A 16,853-nucleotide genomic window follows, 5' to 3' on the forward strand; every position below is an offset into this window, starting at 1 on the left:
GAGAATCCAGATGTTTCCTCTTACATGTCTTCTTCTGAGGGACCTCTTCACTGGGATAATCTGGGAAGGTATCAGAAGAGGCAGAAATACCCAATTGGGTGCTTCGCGGTTTTGGTACCATCTGTCCCTATAGGAGGGTTAGCTGAGACTCAACGCAGAGAAGGGGAAGATACGGGACTGAAGGGGATAGGACCCGTCTGAGTCATGGTAGCTGACAGGGCTCTCTCCAAAGTCCTGAAGGGTGACCTTCCAGGAGGGACAGGAACCCGGGTCTGAAAGGAGGACTTTCTGATCCTCAGTCCTACCCTGCTCAGAGGAAAGCCGCTCTGAGGAAAGCTGCCCGAGGCAGAAGTCAGAGCTGAACTAACTCTTGCCGAAGCTCCAAGTGTAGAGACAGCTCTGAGGCCCTCGGAGTTGAATGAAACACCTCGGATCAGACAGGATAGAAATTGGCTCCGAGAGCTCTCTGGATTCGATAACATTGAGGAGCTCAGAGCAAGCTTCAGATCAGAGGATACAGCGATCTTCGGATCCAAAGGAGACGGGCCTGGACAACTCAGATCTGAGGGCTCCAAACCCACAGAGGGAATCAGAGGAGGAGGAGTTAGAGGTGGTGTCTTGGATACATGGGCTGCCTGACCTAAAGGAGTAGGAGCCAAAGCAACAACTCTGGCTCTGTGTCGAAACATCTGCCCCACTACCCTCTCCACATCTTCTATAGTGAGGCTCCTAGAAGAAAGAGAGGACTGTCTGGAAGGAGAATCCAGTCTATAAAAAAAAGGAGAAGGTACTCTCAATGGCACCGGGTCACAGATGAGAGAACCTTGTCCTAGGAAGTATATCCAGTAGTTTTGGAGGATCCTGCATCTTCAAATCTGATGAAACCTTAGTTTTCAGAGACTTCAGATGCAAAGAGACAGTCCGATCCGAAGACAGACTCTCTAATTTTGTCCAAGACGTTCAGATCTGCTAATTTAATTTTCTCTTTCTTGGTCGAATCCAAATCTGATGAAACTACTGGATCTGAAGAAGGTCTTTTTGAAGTTTTCTCTGAGGTTTTAGAGGAAACAGAAGAAGAGCTCAGAGATGAGTGAGGCAACTTCTTGGACGTCTCTCCAGAAATGGGATCACCAAAGGAAGATGGTAAAAGTCCCTTTATGATTAAATTTGTACTTGCGTTCCACTAATGCTCAGGGGTTGAACGCACAACGCACAACTCTCCTACAGATGGAGTGGGCCAAGGCAGTAGACATAAAGGGTGTGCGAGTCAGAGAAGGGAATCTTTTGTCTGCACTTCCCACACTTCTTAAAACCTGCAGGTGTTTTTTTTCTTTTTCAGCCATGTTAGCTGAGAACAAATGGCTATAGGAACTACACAGAAGAAACAGTAAAGAAATGTAGCAACAACAACAAAAGGCGAAGAAAAAAAATTAAGGCAAAACAATTCTCAACAATACTGGAATTTTTTTTAACAAGAAAAGGGGGAGGAGGGCTACCTACAAAGGTAGTAAGGCTATGATGAAAGTAGAAGGGTACGGAAGACAAAACGGGGAGAAAGAGATACTAATGATAGTATCTAGAGTGTGCTAGTACAAAGAAAAATTAAAGATCATTGTAGAAGAAAGAAATACAAGTACTTATCTATCCCAAGTAACTCAAGAGGCAACCAACCACATCTTTCACCTAACAATGGCAAACGAGATCTGAGGTAATGGGGAGGATGCATTGTGGGTAACGGAGAAGCACAAGAGTTCTGGGGTGCCACAAGCTTTTACAGTAGACAAGTCAGATCTGACGCCTCAGATCCAAGCCCATCAGTCGAGGACGGAAAGAAAATTGACATCAGATATATAGTTGCAATAGAGAAAACTCCTAGAACAACCTCATGTCAATCAGGATCTGATGCAGGAATGGTTTAGAAGTGATGAATTTAAACCTGAAGATGAAAGGTTAACAGTGGCAGCCCAGGATAGTGGACTACATACACATTGGCTTACACAGTCCACTGAATATGTTGGTGAAACAGACAAATGCAGGTTTTGTAAAACAGAACTGGAAACGGTCACACATCTTGCTGCTGGGTGTAATACACTAATGGCAGACGGCCTGTATACTGAAAGGCATAATAATGTGGCAAGACTGTTGCATTGGGGATTATGCAAACATTACAATACTGAAGTAGCTGAGAAGCATTTGAAACATGAGCTACAAAGCATTATAGAAAATGAAGTTTATATCACATGGGATCACCCATTACCAACAGTTCAAAAAATGGATGCAAGAAATCCAGATACAGCAGTCCATGAAAAAAAGACAAAAGTATCATTGATCATTGAAATTGCTACACCCAGTGATTATAGTGCTTTATGTACACAGAGACTCAGTCATAAAATACCAGAATTTGCAGGCAGAAATGAGGGCAATCTAGAAGAAGGATACCCAGACAGTTCCAATAGTAGTAGGAGCAATGGGTCTCATAAAAAGAATTTATAGCTGTATTTAGATAAGCTACCGATACATATAATTCCATATAAAATGCAGGAGGAGTCAGTTCTGAGCACACTGCGGGTGGTGCGAGAAGCACTTTTGGTCAACATCAAAGTCTGAAACAATACTCATTTCATAAACTTTAACCATACTTTGACTTATGAATGGGGCCCATTCCTGTCATGGTATGGTATTAGAAACCCAAAAGACTTGGAGAAATTAAAGAGGCAGACCATATTCTTAGTTTCCAATCATTTCTGAAAGGATCACTGTTGACATCCTTGGTACTGCATACATGAACACATTACTGGATTGATTTAGGAAAGGACTCTTTTAAATGGAGTTCTGTGTACATGCAACAAAGGTTTTTCCAACTCCATTATTGCCAATTGTGCATTAATCATCTACTGTGCCTTTTGTCATTGCTTTTGTATTCTGTAGGCAGCACTGTTATGTTTTTTTTTCCTTGGGAGAAATGTAGTGGTGTTCATCTTCTGTGTAATGAGTAGGTATGGCAGCATCAGCCTGGCAATATCTCTGCACTTATTTTACTGAAGTAAATGTGACTGTTTCAGTCATGTATCATGCAACAGCATTTACTAAGTTGGTTCTTTTTAGATTACAAGCCAAAAAAGCCTTGGAGTCCTGTAGTACCAGCAATGGTTTCAGAAAGACAGTCCAACATTAGGTAAGTTATTATTTTAAACTGTGAAATAATGCAGTAGTCCTTTCGTATCAGTGTACCATGAAGTATATGCCATTGAACGGTCAGTGCCTGTGGCAACAGCAGCAGAGCTTGATGAAGGACCACTTTCTACCAGGTAAGGCATTCTACAGGGCAGTGCAGATTATGCATTAGCATGCACACTGCCTTATTATAAGCTCTTCTTTAACACTCACTTTAACACATCTCAACAATCATTCCTACTAGCCTACCCCTTTTTTTAGTTATTGTGATACACTAAAACCACTGATGACAGAAGTTATACAAACGGATCTTCCCAGAGAAGAAGCTGCAGGTTTTCACTGACTATGCAGCTTTCTTCCAGTTGAACCTGTGAGTCAAGAACCACTACCTTTGCTCCATCTGGAAGTTCTACTGAACGTGACAATGCCTGCATAACACCAAGCAGCAGCTTTGATAGCTCTGGCAACCTGATCAAGGTGGATACCAAGACAGAATTTGATAAAAGGACATGTGATGTCCTCCAGCAAGATGATCTTCAGTCAAGTACTGTGACAGAGGTGGACCACAAAATTATTTCAACAGGGCATGTGCTCTCCAAACATTCTACCACCCATAATGCAGTTTGCAACAGCATGAATGATGCCATTAGAAAAGATGTGGCGACATTGGCTTGTACAAAAGCTGTAGTCTTACAGAGGTCGACAAAAGGAATATCTTTTCCCTACAGTGGCAACCTCCTGAAGTTCCCAAAGTGTTTCATGGGATATGTTGGAAGCCAAAGAGAAGATTCAGTCGATGGCTTCTGCACAAATTCAAGTTTTCACTCTATTTGCAGACTTTGGATTGGGTCTTCTGTAGTCCATGCCTGGTCTTCAACACAGTAAAAAAGTTTGTGTTGGTCTCTCACCAATAACAGATTGGTCAAATGCGAAGAAGATTCTGGAAGGATACAAGTCAAATAATCATGAAAATGCACTTCTAAAATCAGAGGAATTTCTAAAAAGTGTGGGATAGCCTACTACAAACAACTTATTACTGTATTATACTGAAAGATGAGAAGTTGCAGAAAGGCACAGTGCACACCTTGAGAAGTATCATGAGGACAGTTCTCTGTGGAAGATGGAATTTGCTACTTCATGGAAAACTGACTCATAGGAAACTTTGCAGCATTGCTGGAATGCTTACCAGAAGTGGAATCTATTCCCCGACCATTTACAGGAGGCTACACGAAATGCACAATACACCAGCACAAACTGAAAATGAAATCATTAACTTCACCGTGTTACATATTCAGTGAAAATTTTTAAATATAGAGTTAAAGACGTAAAGTTCCCAGTTTAATAGCTGATGGAACAACTACATCTCCCATAAGAAGCAAGTGACTCTGGCTCTACGTTATGTTCATAAAAGTGAGGGAAATGTTGAAATCCATTAAGGACTTCACTGAATTAGCATTGGCTGACCTCTTTACAATGACTCAAGGCCTTCGACAGCTATGCCCAAAACCTCAAAGGCAGCACACACATCAGTGTGCCAAACTGGTGGTCAGTGGTGCCACCTTCAATGAGCCGACTGAAATTCAGCTCAAACTTCATCCTCCACTTCCCTCTGTGAAATATCTACTAGTATACTCCCCACACACACTAACAAGGAAAAGGTCCTGTCGGCACTCGCTAAGGACTAAAATACAACTTCAGTCGACCCCGACAATATCCCAGGATCCCTCCTAAACAGCTACAAAAAGGACTTATCAGGACCACTTGAGTCACTTTTCAACTATAGTCTCAAAACAGGCTTTGTACCATGAGAATGGAAGACTACAATGGCTATCCTGCTTCACAAGGGTGGACCATCAACCAACCCCAGAAGCTACAGACCTATTAGTCTGACTAGTCTAATATACAAGCCATGGAACGAGAAAGAGAATTATTATGTAAATGATCAACAAAGACATAGGCAACCTTCAGACAATGGACCCAACCCAATTTGTCAAGGGAAAATCATGCCTACTAAACCTGGTGGATTTCTTTGAGAAGATCACAAGGCAATGGGTGACAGGAAAATGGTGCACACCACCTACATTGACCTGGCTAAGGTGTTCGATACAATACTCATGTATCATTGACAAATTCAAACTGGGCATAAATCCCTATATAACTCACTGGATTGCCAGCTGGCACACAGACAGGACCCAGGAAGTCAGGACTGGTGATAATACCTCCACTGAGAGACATTTCACCAGAGGGGTACCTTAGGGCTCCATGCTGGGACTGCTCCTATTTGGCATCTACTTCTCAGAGGTGGAGGCTAATGTCAAGTGCCTTTGGCTAATCAAGTTCACAGATGACTGCAAATTGGGAGCCAACACAGACTCCTCAAGACCTGTCGAAAAGTAATTTCTATGTTAAATTCTTTGGTTAAACATCACAATGCATATTTAGCCTACATTAAGGTAGTCACACAGTTGCCATGAGCCACAAAGTATCACAGAAAATGATGAAGTTGATATCACATGGGATCACCCATTACCAACAGTTCTAAAGATAGATGCTAGAAAACTGGATATAGTGGTCCAAGAAAAGACAAAAGTAGCACTGATCATTGAAATTGCTACACCCAGTGACTACAGTGTCTTGTGTACAGAGATACATCAAGTCATAAAATTTTGGGATCTGCATGCAGAAATGAGAGCAATGTGGAAGAAAGATACTCGGACAGTTCCAATAGTGGTAGTAGGAGCAACAGGTCTTATAAAAAAGAATTTACAATTGTATTTAGATATGCTACCAATACCTGCAACTCCACACAAACTGCAGAGAGTGTCATTACTGGGCACACTGCGGGTGCTGTGAAGAGCACTGCTGGCTGACATCAAAGATTGAAACAATACTAATTTCATGAACTTTAATCGTACTTTGACTTAGGAATGGGGTCCACTCCAGTAATAGTATTAGAAACCCAAAAGATTTGGAGAAATTAAAAATGAGGAATTGCCAGGCGAGTATGATTATGCAGATTAAGAAAAATACCTCACTTCAGGCACCTGGCAATAACTAAATGGCTGCCTGCACAGCTTCAAAAAAAATGACATCTTTTGCACCACTTTACATAATATTTCTCAGCAAGACAAAGATGCCAATAGATATCAGTACTCTATCATATGGTTTGATTTCACTGTAGTTCTGGTGATAATAGAGTCTGTGCTAGACATATTTAAGATACTTCTGTATCTGCAGCAGGAACAGACTGACTTGATTCAGGCTTGTGAAAAAGCAAAGGTCGTCAGTGACACTCTTCAAGTGCTTACAATTCTTTTAAATAATTGTATGAGGTGAAAACAGCTGGCAGCCAGAATCATGGCAAAAGAAACTGTCCCAAAGACCTGAGGAAAGCGGACTCAGAACAGCAACACCGATGCTGCATACTCCAGGGAGTAATACTGAAGGAACACATTCATCCCATTCGTTGATCATGTCATAAGTGAAATAAAAGGCCAACTTACAGAATGCTGTCCATGTTCCAATGCACAGTATTTAGTGTCAAGCATGCTGCATGTTTTGGAAGAAGATGAGAAAGTGGTGGAATTGTACAATGCATATAAGACTGACCTATCAGGTCTGCCCACCTTCAAACATGAGCTTCAGAGCTGGATGGCCAGATGGAAAGAGGTCATATGGGACAAGCTGTGAATCATCATTCTTTTAACCCTACAACAATTGATCCCAGCATATTAACCTGATATAAACAGTGCATAAACAATTTTGGCCACCATGCCAATGCATGTTGCATCTGCAGAGAAGTCATTCGGTACTCTACAATGCAGTAAGACTTGGCTCGGAAACACGAGTGAGGCATTTTTAACTGGGTTGGTCTTGATACTAATACAGGATAACATTGACATTGATATCAACAAAGTGCTGAAAGGCTTTGATCCATCCAATAATTGCTAGATTAAAGTCTTTCCTAGGTGATACAGCAGCCCATCAGGATGATGGCAGTTGGGTACTCATGGTTAGTTGTACATTGTCCTGACTATGGTGTGGAAGGGTGGCCTTCCCTTGGACTGGAAGGACTACTTGCTGAGAATGATTTGGGCCACTATTGTGAAGTGCACCAAAATCAGAGCAGTCAACAGCTCCCAGCACAGGTTTGCTGCGCAGTCTAGTTGGGTGCGTAATGTGAATGGATCTCTGTGGGACTGGCTACCTTGATGTGGTACAAAGGTTTGAGGTTTGTTGCAGTGTAACACTGCTACTAAATACCAGTTAAGATTGACTGTGGACATCTCTGAAGATGCATTGGAGGTGAGCAGCATGGGCACATGGGGTACTAGTACCAAACCTTAGAGTACAAATTGAAAAACTTGACTACATCCCTGTCATCAACAACAAGGCTTTTGTCAAGTGAACTTCCTGCTGAACTCAAAGGTCAACCATGTAATGATTTAGAATTCCATCATTAGAAGTTAAACTTGTACATCACTGCTATCAATAAGGAAAAAAAACACCCCAGTCTTCAGAACTGCTTTCATGCACTGAACAGACAGTTTTAGTGGAATGCCTAGCATGACATCAAAGGTGAGAGGGCATTCCTTAGAAAATTACATGGAGTCTAAGCATCACACAATGAAAAAAAAAATGAAAAAAGGGAAAATGATTGCAAATCATGAAATGATTATGGACAACCCACAGGAGACATTACAACAATAAAACAACCATGAAGTTAACAACCGAGACAAATCAATTTTAATAAATGAATACCAAGTGAACGTTATCCACGTGAAACAACTACAGACTACTGTAACAACACAAAGTTTTTCTATTGTTATATAAGTGAAATGAAGAGTTTTGGCACACTGGGCAAGAAGATGTTAGCTCAAAGTGTTGTATGTTCAACACCTCTCTGAGTAGACACAGGCTTCTAAAAATGACCTCTGATAGGGCCCTGGTTACTGGCTAGGCACCAACTAAAAATAATTTTCAACTTGTCAATATAAGACTTCCAAGTAGCATGCTTTTTGCCTCCTTAGTTTCTGCAGCATGCCCTTGGGAAAGAGGTTCCTAAAAGAAATTAGAATTCAATCATCCAGGCAGTTAGTCGATAATGTTTGAGACTGGAGTGTATCAAATTCCTCCTCTCTTGCATGAGTACGTACAGTTTGTGTATACAGACAATTATTTATTTATTGACTGACTGATCGATTGATTGATTGCTTTTGTATACCAGGGATGTCCAACTGGGCACAAGTCCCAAAGTCCCATTTTCAGTGAAGGCCCAGAGAGAAATGCTCCAATTTACATAATCTGCAGAAGACAGTTATACAAGATGTACATAATAAATGTACATACATACATAAACTAGTAACAATATGACAGTTAAAAAATAAATGTACATACATAGAATAGCAAATGAACATACATAAACTTGTAATAATGGGGCAGTTAATGAAAATGTGACAGTTAAATGAACAATACAGTAAAATTTAATTTTAGCTAATATCAAGTTTATAAGAGTCTAGTTACTTTCAAATGGAATCTGTTGAAAATCGATATCGAGTTGGAGACAGTGAAGTAATTGTAGGATGAATATGGTTACAAGTTATGAAAGAGTACTGAGAAGGTAAAGGTAAGAAGGCGACAGAGACAGTAGAGGAGATGGGTAGATGATAGTCACACAGAGATTGTGAAGAAGTAGCTGTATTATGGCCAGTTACATACATGGATGGTAACAGTAGGGGTCTGGAGATTATTTATTTTATTTATCTAACATTTGTTTACTGGGAAAGTCTGACTTGGAATGAAGCCTATTTTCCGAGGAGGCCCAGGGAAGAAACACCCCAGATACATGTCTTTGTAATGTGGGAGGAAACCAGAACACCCAGAGGAAACCCACATGAATGCAGGGAAGACATGCAAGTTCTGCACAGAAGGCACGCCAGCTGTGAGAATTGAACCAGAGAACTTCTTGTTGTGAGGCGACAACGCTGCACCACTGCACTGTCCACATTTATCCAGGAACACCACATCACCTAAAATATATATATATATATATATATATATATATATATATATATATATATATATATATATAAAAATATTTGTATGCATATATACATCAAAATATATATATATATATATATATATATATATATATATATATATATATATGTACGTATACACACACTTTGTACATAACACACACACACACACACACACACACGTGTACATACATCATCAACCCCTTTTTTCATGAGGTTGAGGTGTCACAGCAGCATTAGTCATTGCAACCAAATCACCTGGAGCCTATGTACACACATATATGTGTATACGTACACACATATCTACATCTGAATGTACACACACACACACGCACACACACACACAAACATGTGCTCTTGAGCGCGAGCACACACCCACACACACATGCACCCACACTGGTGAGCTCAACTTTCTTGCATGGATTTTCTAACTCTAAACATTCACAGCCTGGGTCTGTTTCTGTACACCTCTTACCTTTGGTCCTCCTTTTGCTTGGAAATCTCTGATATGGATAATTCAGCTAGTTCTGCTACACCTTCAGAGCTGTTCTGCACCATGTTTCCCTCTAAAAAATACAAAGAAACATGCAGGCATTACAATAACTGCTGTGGTTCTACTAATTTCAGCATCATTTCCAAGATGACATTTTTGAAAGTCAGAATCTCACATTAAGAGAATGAATACTAGCAGTATTAAAAAACATACACATTTTGGGGAAATTTTTCTTCTAAAAAATTTAGTAATACTATGTGATACTTGACTCATCAGCAGACACAGACCTCTGAAACATTTAACTGCCAGTTTCATTGTGGCTGGAGCATCGGTCCTCATCAAGGCAAGTTTTTTCAAGCCTTCAGTAAGGAACAAACATAGTTAACAGTGTTGCAGTCTTCAGTGGGTAAACCGTGCACAGTAGACAGCAATGTAGTCTCCAATAGGAGACACTCAACACACACTGCAGCAATCTTCAATAAAAGATCTCACAATGTACAGAGTGCCAGTCCCTTTCAGTGGGGGAACCACACACAGCACAAGGCACACCAATCTTCAGTGGGGAACAGACATGGCACACAGAGAAGCAGTCGTCAGTGGAGGAACTGCACACAGTACATGGCATCATAAACTGCAGTACACAAACTGCATACAATGCCGTAATGTTGCAGTCTTCAGTGGGAGACTGAAACAGTACTCAGTGTAGAATTCTTTATTGAAAGATCCACCTGTGTACACAATGCCAGTTTTCAGTGGTACACTCCAAACAACACACAGTATTGCAGTGTTTATTGGGGACCTTACACAGCCCATGTGCTGCAGCTTTCAGCGGGGAGAGAGTCCTACACAGTACACAGTATAGCAGTCTTCAGTGGGGGACCATATGGAACACATGGTGTAACAGCCTTTACTGTGTTAAGGGTAAGGCTCACACACTTAGTCTCTCAGGATGAGGTTCCTTGGATCACACTTCTGAAAGGAGAAAGGAAAACAGGAGCAATCATAACATGAAGTGGAGTGGAGTCTGGAAAAGCCTATGTAATGTAGGACCTTTTCTTGAAAATCTAAATCATACAGTCAACATCACACATCTTTACTTACTGCAAGCAATTACCAAAAGGACAGAATCCAAATGAATAACAGCAGGTAGAAAGGCAAAGAACCCCCAAACACTTTCAAAGGGAAACTATATCCCGGAGACTATATATAAGCAGTACTTCTTACAAAATGATGCAATATCCCTATGACACAATGTCCCAAAGTCCGAGTTAAATTGTTTTTTAATTTAATAATGCAATACAGAAGCCATTTGAAAAATCAGTTTCCAAAGAAAGAGTGCTGCTCTGTTTATGTCGCACAAATGAAAGCAAAATATCAAATACTTTAACGAAGCATTACCATGGCACCATTTAAGAAGAGCATTGGCTAAACCTAACCTGGGATTCAAAAAATAATATATTTAACTGGATTGTCTTGGTCAAGTTTGTACTCTGATATCATCTTTGGGAAGGGCACAGATGCACAGTTTCAAATGTCATGTTTATAGTAACCTCCTGGAGACAAGATTTGCAAATGTGCATCTACTTTGTATTTGCCATTCTGTAACTCCCAAGCCGAGCCTGAAAATTGTCCACTGAGATCAATATTCCACCTTGCTTAACATATTGAAATAAATAAAATAAGATTCACTGCAAAAGTCATATTGTCTAACTTAATTTTGGAAATTTGTCTTGAAAATGTTAAGCCAAATAAAAAAAATGGTCTTGCAAATAAGGCAATAAAAGTTGTAGTGAAACCACTGGCTCAAACAAGTCAGAAAAAGTATTCTAAAGCAGACAGTGAGCCATGCCAGGACAACAACATGAAAAGCAGGCCAGAAAAGTGGGGATCTCTCCAAGGAATATCTGCAAGATCCTATGTTAGGCCAGCAAACTTTCCCCCAGAACCAGAAATGAGTGAAACTTCAATCTTAAAAGAAAAAAAAAGCCTCATTCATTAGTCATATATTTTCCCTGACAACAATCCACCACAATATCTTGCACAAAATAGAAGACTTGGTATTTACACTTCTGCTAGAGGTACTACATCTAGATGATCTTTTGATTGGGCAAGTTCCAAGGAAAGCATCTAGAACAAGTGGGGAAGACAGGGAATCATGACTGCCTTAGTCAATTTAGGGTAAGCAGAATCTTCAAAAGCTTATGTTTCAAACATATAAAGGAAACACTCAGAGTGAAGGAGAAAAAGAAAGACAAAATTAGAAGGTTCTCCACCACTGGACAGAACGACTACCATCTTCAAAGGTAACAAGGTCCTTTACAACTGTATCCAGAATTGGTGGTTTTTTGGACTTGTTTGCTTCACAAATATTATTATGCTGCATTTGTTATAATGAGACAGACCACTGCTTTTACAGCATAAGTGGGTTACATCAGGTACTGATCATCTGTGGTGGAAAGAGAAATCATACCACGGTCCAGTCATCAGCAAACCTGGTCATCCAAAGGGTGCTGGTGTTAACAAAGGCATCTGAGAAAAAGATGTCAAAAGAAGAGAACTGAGTGATGACCTCTGACACAGCTCAATCATGTGGATGGTTAGCCACCTACTTTTACTGTCCAAGTTGTTTCAGCAGTCAGCTGGCTGCCTCACTTAAATATTTACTTTAAGCTCTTGGAGTTTATATGAAGAACCTGGTACAAGAGATAGTGTTGAAATCTCAAGGAAGAGCATGTTAAGCTGTGTGCCTTAAAACTCCGTAGTACACTCCGCTTGAGAATTCGCAGCTGTCTGGGGTTCCAATTCTGCGGTCGTCAAGGGCTGCGTAGGCACCTCACTGAAAACCGGAGAACCGGCGACAGGCCCAGCAGAGGCCTCGGAGTCTGGCTTGGTCCTAGGCTGCCTGTCCTTATCCTCGCGTTTTTTATGCATGCCGGTCGTCGGCTGCTCCAACGGCATGATATAATTAAATTTCCTACCAAAGTAATGTCGTGCGAAGTCAAAACGACATTTGATAGTTCGTTTATTAAACCTAGCACAAAACCGACAACCTGTGACGTCGTGGTCTGGGCCTAGTCAAGGAATACAATAAGAATGGAAGTCCTTATGAGGTATTTGCTTCCCACAAGAAATGCAATTGTTAACTTTTTCTGACATCGGACTGCGGCAAGAAAAGGTTCCCCAACGTGGTACTTAGCTTTATTGAAGACTTCGGACTGAAATTCGATTTGAAAATCTCAGGTGTCGGCCGACCGGCACTTGCGAACTGCTTCTGCTTCGGGCACCGTGCGGCAAGAAAGACTGAAGAAAATGGCTTTGGATGTCTCTTATATATCCCTGGCACACTGACGTCAGGGAAGAAGCGACAGCAACCGACGCCGGACCAAGACTTTGGAACTCTTGCCGACTGCGGGACCGCCTGACGGCAGGATAACCCAAGTATGATGACTGCAGCAGGGTAACACGATGAACATCTATACAGCAACATATAGGCCTTTATTCTCACTGATGGGTTTGGAGACAATCCTTGGCTCCGACACGGCCGTTAGCAAAGCTCAAGGTTTGCCAGTAGCTCGAGACCAAGCCCCTTATCCCACGATGCACTGCTGGAATTACCTCAGATCTTGTTTGCTGTGTGTATATATACCCCTGTAAGGGGTGCACTCCCCAAGAAGGAAGAAGTATTGAACAACCAGGATGATACTAGCCTCTAGGTCAACTGTCAGCCAGGAGGGGGATGGAGGGAGGGACATGAGAATAAAGGCGAGATAAAAAAACTCACATGGAACGTTATGGTGAGTACATAACTTCTTTATGTGAAGTTGTTAAATCTCGCCATTTATTCTCACTGATGGGTAGTGTCCCTAGCACCTGCAATCCTGCGTGGCTCACAGGAGTACATTTTCCAGGACCGTAGAACCAAAAGATGACCTGTCCCTGGAAGCCTTATCCACTTTGTAATGAGTGATAAAAGTATGAGGCTTAGACCAAGTGGCTGCAGCATAAATGTTATCAAGGGGCAATTTGGCTAGAAAAGCAGAAGACGTAGAAACGGCTCTGGTTGAATGAGCCTTTACTTTGTGTGGCAAATGTATGTTAGCTGTTGCATGAACAAATGAGATACAATCAGATAACCATTTTGAAAGGGTTGTTTTAGCCACTGGTCTACCTTTTCTGGCCTCTGAAAAGGATACAAAAAGTTGATCTGATTTCCTAATATCCTTATTTCTATCAAGATAAAATCTGAGCTGTCTGTGCACGTCAAGTTTGTGCAGCGTGTATTCTAATTTGTTGGAATGTCTGGGAAAAAAGACTGGCAACTCAATGACCTGATTGATATTAGACTCAGAACAGACTTTAGGCAAAAAAGAGGGGTTTGTTCTTAGAGATATTCTATCAGCATGGAAAATCATATAAGGATGTCTGATAGACAATGCTTGAAGTTCTGATACTCTGCGAGCAGAAGTAATGGCCACTAGAAAAATAGTTTTCCAGGACAAAAATTTGAGATCACAAGATGACGTTGGTTCGAAGGAGGGGGAGAATTATTTGAGACAGCATAAAATTAAAACTCCAGGGAGAATAAGGGGTTTTGACAGGAGGCCTCATGTGAAAAACACCTTTGAGAAAAACCTTAGATAACTTATGGGCCATAATATTTAACCCATCCAATCCAAGGTGGAAATTAGATATGGCGGCTAACTGAACCCGAACTGTGGCAGCTGCTGCTCCTTCCTTAAAAATCATTGTCAAAAACTCCAAAATGGATGACAAAGGAGCTCAGAAAGGGTCAATTTTTTGTATACTGGCCCAAATAGAGAACCTTTTCCACTTCTGCGATATAGTTTTCTGGTGGATGGCTTATGAAAAGACAATAGAATTTGTCTTGTGTCATCTGAGAGTCAATGAAGCCTGGCTATTTGGGGAAGTGGATCAGCCAAGCAGTCAGCTTTAGAGACTGCAGTGATGGATGGAGGTCCCCTGACTGGTGAGTCAGGAGGTCTGGAACTGGGTCCAGGATCCATGGATCCTCCAGCAGATGATGGTGAAAAAAAGGGAACCAAATCTGTCGAGGCCAATGGGGGGCTATAAGGATAACAGTCCTTCCCAGTGTGCTTTCTGTAAAAACCTGGGTATCAATGGAATTGGAGGGAATGCATATAGGAGACCCGGAGGCCAATCCTGTACGAGTGTGTCTCTCGGGGGAAGTCCCGGAGGTGGTATTAGGGCAAAGTAGCTTCTGCATTTGGTACTGATGTGACTGGCAAAGAGGTTGCACCAAGGCTGGCCCCATTTGCGGAAAATCATGTCTGCAACGTGTTGGTTGAGAGACCACTCGTGAGGCAACAGGATTGCCCTGCTCAGCTTGTCCGCTATCACGTTGGATCTTCCAGGGATGTGAGTTGCTAACAGAAAACACTGGGATGACACAGCCCATTGCCATACACTGAGGGCTTCTCGAAAAAGGGGGAAAGACTTGGTTCCGCCCTGTTTGTTCAAGTACCAGACCACTGACATGTTGTCTGTCTGAATCGCAATTGTCCCTAGAGGAAGAGAGTCCTGAAAGTACTGCAACGCCAGAAGTACTGCTCTCAACTCCAGAACATTGATATGCAGATGTGCATTTTGATCCATCCATGTGCCTTGGGCAGTCTTTCCCTGAAAATACCCCCCCCCCCTCACCCTATCAGGGAAGTTCAGTGGTCACAGTGGCTACTGGGGGGGGGCACAAAGGGTCGTCCTATTGTGACATGAAGAGACGTCAACCACCATTAAAGGTCCCTCTTGCAAGAGTTTGTGATGAGAATCATATGGTTCATTGGCAATTTCTGGTAAGACCATTGAGCGAACAGAAGCCATTGAAGAATAGGCATATGCATCCTTGCGAATGGAATGGCTAGAATTGCTGCCGCCATCAAACCTAGTATCTTCAAGACCTCTGTGGCTGTAGCTCTGTTCTTTGACACCAATGAGTTGACGTGTTGGCGAAAAAGTGAGACCCTTTTGTCTGGAAGACGTAGAGTGGTGGTTGAGGTACCTAACTCTGCTCCTATAAAGATGGTATGTTGTGATGGCGACAAGGCAGACTTTTCAAAGTTGACTGTAATGCCTAAGTGGTGGCAGAGTGTCAGAGTAGATTCTGTTGCCTGAATCAATTGATGCCTGGTGGTGGCAGTAAGGAGCCAATAGTCTAGACATGGAAACACCTGGAATCCTACACGCCTCAGGTGAGCCGTGACCACTGCCATGCATTTGGTGAACACTATGGGGGCAGTAGTGAGACCAAAGGGCAGGGCTCGAAACTGGTAGTGATTGGCTCCCAGCCGGAAACACAGGTGATCTCTGGAGTGTCTGTCCATCTTTATGTGGTAGTACGCATCCTTGAGATCGATGGAGCACATACAGTCGCCTTTCCCTAGAAAGGGAAGAATGGCCTGAAGTGTGACCACTCCAAACTTCTCTTTTTTTACAAATTGGTTGAGTCTGCTAAGGTCCAAGATAGGTCTCCAGTCCCCTGTTTTCTTTGGAACCAAAAGGAATCTTGAGTAAATTCTGAATCCTGTTTGGTCGGCTGAGACTGGCTGGATGACTCTTTTCTAGCAACCTGCGGAACTCTATAGTTGCTTGTTCCCTGACACTGGGCGGAACATCCGGGATTCTGTTGACAGGAGTGGGAGAGAAAGAGAATAGTATGAAATACCGTCTGGAAATGATGCTTTGTACCCAGGTATCGGATGATATGCTTAGCCAGGCTTCTGGGTACAAAGATAAGTGACCCCTGACTGCCTCCAGAGCCAGACAGCCGGGTCTCCTTTCAGGAGAGCTGGTAGGGCTGACCAGAGAACTGGCCTCTGTCACCCTGCTGTTGCGGACCCACCCTGCCGCATGGGTGGCATCTTCCATTATAACCCCCTCCTCTGCCTCTAGAGGGTGTTTCACCATGTGTGTCCTGAAAAGCTCCCTGTGCTTTTCAGAACCACATCTTTCCACCCTTAGGGCCCTTGGGATAGGGCTGAGTAGGGGTAGAAAGAAAATACTCCAATGGCAGACAGAGTCTTGCCTTCCTGCTCACACCTGATTACAGGTTTCCTTTACCTTGGGCCCAAACAGGGATGAGCCACCAAATGGGGTGTTGATAAAGGAAGATT

The 16,853-nt window shown here is 42.2% G+C and overlaps 1 protein-coding gene across 1 annotated transcript in view; it reads right to left on the reverse strand.

Moving 5' to 3' along the window:
* TMED8 (transmembrane p24 trafficking protein family member 8) overlaps positions 1-16,853 on the reverse strand; it is a 526,133-nt gene that overhangs the window by 330,759 nt on the left and 178,521 nt on the right. The window contains exon 2 of the mRNA XM_044073905.1: positions 9,688-9,778. Coding sequence (XP_043929840.1) covers positions 9,688-9,778 — 91 coding nt within the window. The remainder of the gene's footprint in view (positions 1-9,687; positions 9,779-16,853) is intronic.

This window comes from Protopterus annectens, chromosome 6.part0 (genome assembly GCF_019279795.1).
Source record: "Protopterus annectens isolate FY-2018-M chromosome 6.part0, PAN1.0, whole genome shotgun sequence".
Taxonomy (NCBI): Eukaryota; Metazoa; Chordata; order Ceratodontiformes; family Protopteridae; genus Protopterus; species Protopterus annectens.